Source organism: Trypanosoma conorhini (assembly GCF_003719485.1).
Source record: "Trypanosoma conorhini strain 025E chromosome Unknown Tco_14.4_contig_00658, whole genome shotgun sequence".
NCBI lineage: Eukaryota > Euglenozoa > Kinetoplastea > Trypanosomatida > Trypanosomatidae > Trypanosoma > Trypanosoma conorhini.
In genome coordinates this window covers 1-9,698 of record NW_021704746.1, presented here as the reverse complement: position 1 = coordinate 9,698, position 9,698 = coordinate 1, and the positions used below count along the sequence as shown (strand labels likewise).

General features: G+C 48.2%; 4 protein-coding genes across 4 annotated transcripts, besides 7 other annotated features; all 4 read right to left on the bottom strand.

Annotated features, from left to right (window-relative positions):
• Nucleotides 1-150: 150 nt before the first annotated feature.
• On the bottom strand, nucleotides 151-2,475 carry Tco025E_07896 (uncharacterized protein; the record flags this gene model as incomplete). The annotated part of the gene is made up of 1 exon (XM_029374755.1): nucleotides 151-2,475. One exon carries the CDS (start codon nucleotides 2,473-2,475, stop codon nucleotides 151-153), a length of 2,325 nt encoding a protein of 774 aa, XP_029225146.1.
• Nucleotides 2,476-2,612: 137 nt separating this feature from the next.
• Nucleotides 2,613-2,651: a microsatellite.
• Nucleotides 2,652-2,902: 251 nt separating this feature from the next.
• Nucleotides 2,903-2,934: a microsatellite.
• Nucleotides 2,935-3,552: 618 nt separating this feature from the next.
• Nucleotides 3,553-3,578: a microsatellite.
• Nucleotides 3,579-4,813: 1,235 nt separating this feature from the next.
• On the bottom strand, nucleotides 4,814-5,284 carry Tco025E_07895 (uncharacterized protein; the record flags this gene model as incomplete). Its single annotated transcript, XM_029374754.1, has 1 exon — nucleotides 4,814-5,284. The coding sequence occupies one exon, from the start codon at nucleotides 5,282-5,284 to the stop codon at nucleotides 4,814-4,816; it is 471 nt and encodes a 156-aa protein (XP_029225145.1).
• Nucleotides 5,285-5,388: 104 nt separating this feature from the next.
• Nucleotides 5,389-5,422: a sequence feature (A-rich).
• A 108-nt stretch (nucleotides 5,423-5,530) lies between these two features.
• Nucleotides 5,531-5,884, bottom strand: Tco025E_07894 (putative Qc-SNARE protein; the record flags this gene model as incomplete). Its single annotated transcript, XM_029374753.1, has 1 exon — nucleotides 5,531-5,884. The coding sequence occupies one exon, from the start codon at nucleotides 5,882-5,884 to the stop codon at nucleotides 5,531-5,533; it is 354 nt and encodes a 117-aa protein (XP_029225144.1).
• Nucleotides 5,885-6,154: 270 nt separating this feature from the next.
• Nucleotides 6,155-6,176: a microsatellite.
• Nucleotides 6,177-6,576: 400 nt separating this feature from the next.
• Nucleotides 6,577-6,599: a microsatellite.
• A 542-nt stretch (nucleotides 6,600-7,141) lies between these two features.
• Nucleotides 7,142-7,160: a microsatellite.
• Nucleotides 7,161-7,923: 763 nt separating this feature from the next.
• Nucleotides 7,924-9,336, bottom strand: Tco025E_07893 (uncharacterized protein; the record flags this gene model as incomplete). Its single annotated transcript, XM_029374752.1, has 1 exon — nucleotides 7,924-9,336. The coding sequence occupies one exon, from the start codon at nucleotides 9,334-9,336 to the stop codon at nucleotides 7,924-7,926; it is 1,413 nt and encodes a 470-aa protein (XP_029225143.1).
• Between the last annotated feature and the right edge of the window lie 362 nt (nucleotides 9,337-9,698).

Below are 9,698 nucleotides of genomic sequence, written 5' to 3'. Positions count from 1 at the left end.
ACTTTTTAAGCCGTCCCCCAACGCTCCCTATTAATAGGAGCAGCAGAAGAAAAAAGAGGGAAAAAAATCAAAATAGAAGGCACAACAAAGGCACAAACGCATATAATACACAATAAAGACGGAAATTAAAAAGTTAAAAAAAAAGGACTGCTAGAGAGGCTCAGAGGACTGTGACGCTTTGCGTGCTGCCAGCCACTGCCGCACATGCCGCCTCAACTTAAAAGTGTGTTCGGCAGCGAGCACCCACTGCCAGACGGCGGAGATCAGCAGTGGAATGAGCGGCCAAAGCAGCGTTGCACCGGCACCGTAAATGTCCCTCATTTTGTCGCCGAGCATGTATCGTACAAACTGTTCAATTTGATATAGACCAGCGACACACGCCAGGAGAAGTGCGTCAGCTGCAGACCATGACGCGAGCACGTACCAGCGTGGGTACATGAGGGCATAAAGAACCGGAGCGATCAGAATGGTAAAAATACAGACGATGAGGAAAAATATGTTCGTGACACTGATCTCCCATAGAGTCATCGAACGGTCTTCGGGCATAATTACCGAAGCCATTCCCTTCACGGTGTACCGAACACAAGGAACCACCCAGCAGAGAATGACACATACAAAGATAAATGTGGTGTTAGCCAATCGCAAAAGCATGTCCTTACTCCACAGCATGGCCCACCAATTCCTCTGCTTGCCCTCGTCCCTCTCATTGGGCTGTGCCTCGGGCACATCGCAGGCAACTGGCCCCTTCAACATTCCTTTTTTGCGAAGTGACGTGTTGCGACGCCAGATGGTGGTCGCGTAATTCCCAATAAAAATGGAAAGTGCCGTTGCCGCAAGAAAAAAGTAAAATCCAGGATGCAGCTCCACCGAGGCAACGCCTTCCAGCTGCAGCCCTGACACCATAAGGAGCATGCCGCAGGAATCGAGGAACGAGAACTTGCCAAAGTAATCAACCAGCCTCAAGGCCACCAGTTCGGGTTTCTGTAGGAATAGCGTGCATATAACGATGAACACCAGCTTGATGTAAGGGTAGACACCACTGAAAGCAAAAACAAGGACCGCAAACACGTACACGCGTGCACGATACATGTTTCTTGTAGAGTCCATGAGTGAAAAACTCATTAATGGAAAATCTTCCCCCAAAAACAAACTGGCCGCAGTCGTGACGTTGGACCAAGTAAAGCCAATGGCTGCGAGAACGGTCATAGTCATCAAGGCAGTGTCTTCCAGTAGCACACGCTTCAATGAGATGGGGTCACCTTCGCGTGTAGTTACCACATTTCGACGGTAACGCCACACACTCATGGCGGCGGTTGCCAAAATAAGCGCCACACCGATAACAATCATGCTCACCAAAAGCGGAGTTGAGGGTGTAGTTGAATACTCACTTTTCTTCACATCTGGAAGGTATGCACGGGAATCCTTAACAACCCCATAGCTCATCATGTATCCAAGCATTTTACCCAAAAGTTGTGACAAAAGTGGTCCCAGGTTATTTATCACGATGTGGTCATATTCACCGAGGTTCTCGACACGGATATTTTGAACTGTGACACCGTTGGAAATCGGCACACTGCAATTCTCGCCGTGCTTGTCGCACCTGAAGTCATTAAACGCGACTTCTGCAGAGAGGTGGAAGGTTTGCGGGATGTTTAGCTCCACGAAGCCATTCTCAACAACCGGCAAATGCTGGGTGATGTCATTAAAAGCCTCCTGAAGCCCCATCATGGCAAACAAACCCTCCACCTTTTCCAATGAATCCTTCAACGCAGCAGGGCCGTCAAATTTCAGGTGAACCCCGTTGGTAAATGTCAACCCCAGGCGCAATGTTGTACCTGCAAGGATTGAGGCATTGGTCTGTATGCCAAGAAAAGCCGGAGCCTTGTTAATGGCCTTCACAACGCCTCGCGCCAACGCCAGATCTCCAAGCGGTGTGGCTCCTTCAACCAGAGGCGGGGGCGGTGCGGGCGGGTAGACTGTTTGATTTTTAAGTTGCCCCAAAAAGGGAGGTAGGCCCGCGACGCAGATGCCTTGTGAGACCTGATCCCCAATCGTACCTATGAGGTCGTCCAAGACAGATTGCACTATTTCGTCCGGCGGTTGTAGTAGCAGGCTCTGCACAGAAACATTGAAAATGCACTGATCCAAGACGGCGCCGTTGTTGTGGCACGTGTCGTCCACAGACTTGGTAGCTGTGAGGTGCACGGGCGGCAGCTGTGCGTGGCCAAACAGCCGGGAGCTCGAGAAGAAGGGGTCCAATTGCACAGAGCATTTGACGTCGGAGAGCTCTGTTGTCGCCGCAGACCAATAAGTTGAGTTTAATGTCCAATTTGTGGCACCAATTCCAATCGCCGCACAAGAAAGGTTGCTCACGGTTCCCATTGAAGGGACATCCACTGAGAACTCAGGTAGGGACAAGTTGGCGAGGGTGATGGAACTCCACCAAAACAAGAGTGAAAGGCACCCCGCGGACATCTGGGGCAAACAAGCGTGATGGTGGAGGCCTTCTCGGAATGCTCACAGCAGGAATAGTTGTATTCCCTCTACGAAGACAGTGTCTTCTTCCTTCTTTTTTAGTTTCGTCGTGCGATCTAAAAAGAAGTTATTTGAAGTAAATATATTTATATATTTATATATAAATATAAATATATGACTGAATTTATATCTTACCTTAAAGTTGTGGTCAACTTCTTGTTGGTTAGGCAATGAAACCAAACAACAACAATGAAGCAAAGACAAGGAAACGCAGGAGCGTTTGTGTACAGCGGCTTGACTAGTCGGTTGTGGGGACGTAAGCAGCAAGTAAAGGGGGAAAAAAAAGGTAGTCAAAAATAAAAAAACGAAAAACAAATTATAATAATAATTCAAGGGACTTGGCAGGTCATGAGTCAGTGCCATTATTCACACACACACAAGCAGGCACAGATACACACATTGCACGCACAGAAGATTCCCGCACCGTGCGGAGTCGCCTCATTGTGTAATGAACCCTGACCAAGTAAAGCTTCCAATTTGCGCTTCAAGCACAACTTCTGTATAGCGGAGACGCATTGGCACCTTGTCCTTTGTTTGAAGGTAAACCACGCAGGTGAGGAGGGGCGTTCAACGCACCAAGGCGGGTAGCGCTGCGAAGAGAAGAAAAAGAAAATACATCAAAAGACACGAGAGGAGCGTCGCCGAGGCAACAATAAAAGGAGCAGTTATAGTGCCCCATCGCCGCCACAAACCCACCTCTCTGCTACCACTCTCGCCGCAACATGCCGCCCGCTGTGGAAAATTGAATCCCCCACATCAACGTCTCCAGTTTCAATAAAAAAAAACTGCAGTGGGTGCTGGCGGAGCACTTTGTGAGTTGTGTAACGCAGCAAGTACAAGGATGCATTTATCTCTGCTCAGCAAGGTTCACATATAATACAAACTCAAAGATTCTTTCGACACCAAACTTACATTCGACAATAACTGAAGCCACGGAATCAGCGCCCCCGTCGCATCCATTGTATTTGCCAATTTGCGGAATACGCAGTCGTATTGTCAAAAAAAAAACAATAATCTTTTGTTTGTTTGTTTGTTTGTTTTTTCCTGAAGACAACTCTACAGCATGTAGAACAGGCGTTGTGTAAACCTCCCCCAGTTAATGACCCATCAGCCAGCACGTTCCCGCAGAGAATATGGTTTGCGTCACCACCCCTATTACCGTAAAAACTCCCATCGGTGTCGTGATGCAAAAGGAGCACGCAGAGTAAGACCATTGTTACTGTTGAAAGCCTCGGATTTCCTGTGCGTGGTTGAGGGTTTCATTAAACCAGCCACTGCGGCTGAGCAGGCGGAGAGTTCTGCGCTCAAGTTGCGGGATCCGCATACGCAGAGACAGAGAGAGAAGTGACTGGCCCCACAGCGTTAATGCGCCTTCCAAGAACCAGCGACAGCCAACTTGTCCCCATTGGCAACCCACTAAAACATTTGCCCAGCAACGGCCACACCGTGGGGTTTGAGCGTCCCACTAGTCCCTATTAAGGTTCACGCATTATGGCCCAACTGTGTGATCTTCAGGAGAAAGAAAGAGAGAGGTAGAGAGGAAAAGGAAGCGAAAACACAAGACATCAACAATGATCGACATACAATCTTTCATCAGTGCCTAGCTTCGCCATTTGTGGAGCATCCATTAAAGTCCATAGCAACATGTTTTTTTTCTTCTTGTTGTTGTGGGCGTTTATCCTTACTAAAAGTTGCCCCGCTCTCCATCTTACCAACAAAAGGAGGCCAACTAAAGAAGAAAATACACATATCCTCCCAATAGAATGTGCTCTGAAAAGTATTAGTGCTTATCTTGACCCAAGAGAGCGGCCTCGTGTTCTGGAATGTAGTCAAAAACATCAACACCACCTTCACCAAAGCACTCATCCAAAAAATGAAAGTCGTCATTGAATATCATGCTGAAATCCTCCTCATCTTCGTCCCCAGCATGGGATGAAGAAGGACGTCTGTCCGTTTCCCACCGAGCAGAGGACAGAAGTGACAACGCAGCGGGGCACATAGCGCTCGTCATCCTTTGCGTGAGGGGGGCATGAATCCTTCGTAGCATATCTTCGTATTGCTATTCCTACTTGTCAGCAACACAAATCAACACGGCAAAGAACAAAAAGAAAAAAGAAGAAGGAAGGAGGGAGAGGACAGTAGGAGAAATAAAGAGTCACGTCAATAGAACAACGAGGCACGCGCCCAAAAAGACCTCCAACAACAAATTCTGAGGTAAATATAATTTGACAAGAAGAGTAACAATAAAAATCTCTGTGTATACGTCACCCAAAGTGCATTACAACGTATGGTCCACCTGTGCCCACCACCCTCTATACGAAATAACATTGGGTGTCAGCGTGTTCACGCAGTGCAAATGATGCCGCCTAACGGTTTCTACATCCCTGTCAATGAAGTTATTGCAGGAGGGGCAAATGTAGCCTCGACACTTTTTATCAAACACGCCCACTAGGTAAGAATGCTTCTGCTGCTCCTCTACAAGAAAAGCGTACGTGGATAGCTTCTGACTATCCCACTCCCCGTTGTAGTAGTATGAGTCTTCGAGTCTCCATTGAGTATTCCGAAAGTCCTGAGGGACCCGGGAGGTGCATCTCCGTCGCCTGAAGAGGGAGATTACACGCACAACAATGACAGATGCTGCAGTTAGAACAATAACCGCAAGAGCACAGGGAAAGAGGCCCGTCACACCATTTGCAACACTGGACCCAATGTCGGAATCAAAGAGAGAACAAGGAAGGAAAGGCAACATGAATTCGCGACATCAATCCCCACCCAGGCACATGATATCAAATGAAAACTCCATGAAGCGATGAAAATGCCATAATTTCTCCCCTTGATCTTCCTTGGCGTCCATATTATTTTTTTATTGTTATTTTCATTTTTTTTTGGAGGCAAAAATCGTCAAACGCACTGAGGAACAGATCACACGCAAAAACCAGTTATGCAGAGGCGACAGCAACACACTTTCGCTGTTGCCGCGTTCCCTTCCCCTCCGTCAATGGAGCAGATAATACAAGGAGCACACGGTGAAAACCACCAAGGCACCAATAAGAAGTGTATGTCGCCATCCATAGCGACCCATCACCCCTTCAATATGCTGTACCGACCGATTTACCCCACTGCTCGCCCTAGAGAACGCACTGCCGACAGTTTCCAATAATCTATTATGAGCTTCGGCTTCTTCCAGTAGAACGCCTGCTGAGGCCTTCATTCGTTTTACGGTGTTCCCCAGAGCACCCAAGATGGCCTCATTCTCTTGCATTATCTCCTCCTCAAACTGGGCCTGATTCTCGCCGTTGTCGCCGCGTTCCTTGGGTTTGGCGTTGTAAAGAGAAGATCGCATTTTCATTCGTTCTGCTAGTAAGATAAATCTGAAGCTAAGTTCAGCAACAGTGAACGGAGGAAGCACTACACGCCCACAGAACAAAGCGCAGTCTGTCTATAGTGGGGTGGGGAGAAGCGTCCTCTCCACGGCACTCCCTACACAAAACCGTTGAAATGAAGGCAAGCAGTGAAGTGGGGGAAAAAAAAATAATAATGAAAAAAAAGGGGGGGGGAAATCCAAACAGCCAAAGCCACAGTTGCTATACCATTAAATCCTCAGAATAAAAGTGTGATTGATAGAAAGAGAGAGAGAGAGACGAAAAAATCCTAGGTGCAACGTACAAGAAGAATTGGAGACAAAAACATTTCCGTACGCCAAGTCCCAGTAGCATTTGGGTCTTCACGATTTCATCATTCGCCTGCAGCCAACGTTACGACGCTTCATTCTTCGCTTCTTGTCATGCTCCATGCGAATATCAATCCTGTAGGGCCGCTTCACGTTATACCCCATGCCTCCCACAAAAGTCCGCTTCAGAAATTGGGAGCACAACAGGCGACACTGAGCTAGCATGATGTATCGGTTGCTGATGCAAATAAGAATAAGAAGGACGCAAAAAAAAAAAGGTCACAATTAAGCAGAGAAAAAAAAAGGAATGAAACAATATTCAGCAGCAGAGCAGGAAGATGGGAAAATAAAACTAAAGTGTTTCTGTGTGTGAGAGAGAGTGAGAGTGAGAGAGGTAGGAATATGGCTGTAGCCAAGGACGCGGTACAAAGCTCGCACCTCGGAAACGAGAGGGCTGGGGACGGGGAAAAAAAAAACAATACGGCCTTCTGCAGACAACACGGTAACAATACAGACAAATCACACACATGCGCACAAAAGGAAACATCAGCGGTGATTTTGTCAAACCCCTAACTCGAAAAAAATGATATAGATTCCATTTCAGGCCTAATTTACTCTACCACCTTTTGGCGATGATACAATATTAAGGTATATGTGCACAATGGTGGATCCAAAGACAATAAACAGCATGAAGATGGCAAGCCACGTTGACACGGATGTCATATTCGCCTTCGCCTCACGAGCACGTTTTTTTTCCTCGTTCGATAGACGGGGAAAGCGAATTTGCTCGTTCTGCTTCTGTGCCTTAGCACGCATCGTCCTTGCCGGGCTCATGGGCATTTTTTCTTTGGATGTTGTTTTCACTTCCTCGATTTGTACTTCCCCCTCCTACCTACCTTTTTGGCCCCAAGCTACAAAGAACCGCGAGAAGCAAGCGTAGTAGTAGTAGTAGTAGCAATAACAACCACCTAGGCGGGTTTTCCCGACTCAAGAGAGTAGAAGAAACCGATAATATATAATTTTTAATTTTTAAATCCCGGGGTTTCGTAAACCTCGAGCAGTGTCACTGTCGCCGTGCGCAGCCGCCCTATATGTTGGCTTTCTTCATACAACGGCAATCGTCTCCGTGTCGTTGTCCAGCGTCCTCCACAATTTCGCCTACCTCGCAGAGGATGCGCCATGAGCGCCACCACGCGTTATTTGTCGTACCACTCTGCGGGTGCGCTTCACTGAGGCGCCACCTTGCGCCGCACAATCGCTTTTTCTCTCAAGGACGCAGATGGATCCACGCTTGAAAACACGGCCCGGCCTCGTACTCGACGCAGACTGTCTACAGCGCCTATCGAGCGAACTCGGTTGCACGTTGCTTCATGGTAGCAAGCCGTGGAGAGGTGCGTCCGCTGAAAAACGAAGGGATTTGCGGAAACAAAAGAGAGCCCTCCTTGAGAACGCCTTTGGTGCAAAAGCAAACAACCAAAGAGAAATCACCACGCACAACAACAACAGCAAAGTGTGGGGCATCCTTCACAGGTCCATTTGTTGACCACTCGGTATGCAGAGAGTTGCTGGAGAAGCAAGCGAGTCATGTCAACAGCTGCCCCAGAAAAAAAAAAAAGTGAACATTCTCCTCACGTTGCCGTGGATGGAAATTCGAGGAACGTTCCCTCCCAGTCTGGAAGGCAATTAACAAGCAAACGCACACACGCCAGCGTAGCAAGTTACTTCCTGCAATGACTTGTAATAGATTCTCGAAAGTGTCGAGGATTAAAGTAATGCGACTTCTCTTCGAGACGCTTTTCCATTTCCTCTAATCTGCTTGGGACGCTACGAAAATCCTTAGTGGTGTCGACGCGAAGATACAGGTTGAAGGGTAGAGCATAAGGTATACGTTTCGCGTATTCAACGATGTGGTTGAGGCACCGCTCCCCATCCTCCTCGCTCCACCAAAAACAGGCTTGAGGATGCAAAAAACAAGTAATGTCAACAACCGGTTGTAACAATTGACGCTCCACCTCAGCAAGCGATGAACGCGTCACTTGACGAAAGGAACTCCTCACGACGATAGAGGGAGCAAAAGGCAGAATAACGGGAATTCCATCCTCGAATATTTGCGGCAAAGGTTCCCTAAACCAAGGCACCTCACGACCATCCGTTGACACCATGCGCTGCTCCGTTCGTGCAGCCTGTTTCGCCGGCACTTCAGCACCCGATTCATGTACCACGGTGAATGCGCTGGAATACGCACTTGGGCAATCGGGGGCGCCCATCTCACCGGACTTCAACTCCAACGGCTGTGGATTGCGCTCAACCGCGTACATTTCCAGCATCTCCCAGACGACTTGTTGTGTGACTGCCGCATGTAGTTCCCACTCATGCGCCGCTGCCTCTATCTGTGGGACCACGCGTGGGTCCTCGGGATGAACGCGGAACTCGTACCCGATCGTCGAGACCTGAAAAACAGGATTCTCGGGGGTGCTCCAGACGCGTGGACTGAGCGAATGATTAAAACGGCCCACAACAGAGAAGTCAGGGGCCGTCCTCACCTCAACCCGTACACCAGAACGTTCAACACTACGAACAGAAGAGCGATGGTAAAGTTGCAGAGCGGCAGGATTAGCCTTTGTCTTCCCTTCAAAGTAGACATCGTTTGTGTGGCCGTAGAGTCCACAACGCCACCCATGCTCCGCCACGCCCCGATTAACACAAATCGATGTGGAGTGTCTCGTGTCGGAGCGACGAAGGACTCCACACGTCTTCGCCTCAATGGCTGGAAGAAGTACGGCTCGTTCCGTGCGTGAGAGAGCGAGAACATTGTCAAACAGATCTAGTAATTCGGTCCGATTTAACCACTTGAGTTCATGCCAATCAATTCCCTCCTCCTTCAGTTTCTCGAAGTGGCGGGTAAAGTCACACATCATTTTGTACTGGCGCCTTCCAGCGTGACCACTGAGCCTCTCCAATATGATACGCAAAGAAACAAACCGGTTTTTTTCATCTACGCTGTTAAAAGAGCTGCTGAGCACCATCTTTCGAGAGATCGAATACCGCGGATGATAGCGAAGCTCGTCCGCCGGCACCACGCTGCGCGTAGGGACCTTTGTGACTTTGCGCAACGCCAAAGAGCATCGCATTTACGGCGTTACGGCGCAAAATTAATAAATAAAAACAAATCAATCTAGCAAGATGCAGAGGGATTAAAGGTGTGAGGAGAAACTTGTGTTTGTCTCGTTCTTCTTCCTGTTTGCCCCCTCAGCAGAAAATAGCAAGAAGAAAAAGTTTTTAGAATAAACCCTCACAAAACAAAACAAAACAAAAACACACGTGCCCAGAGGGGCAGAATGAAATTTTCTCATCAGCTTCGTGTATTGCACTTGTGTGAGTGTGTGCGCCATTGCTTCCTCTTTTCACATAGAACTGCAAACGCACGGGCCTCAGAAACAAGGCACCGCCAAAAAAGGTTTTGCGCTTATTTCCAACACCACCACTCACCCTC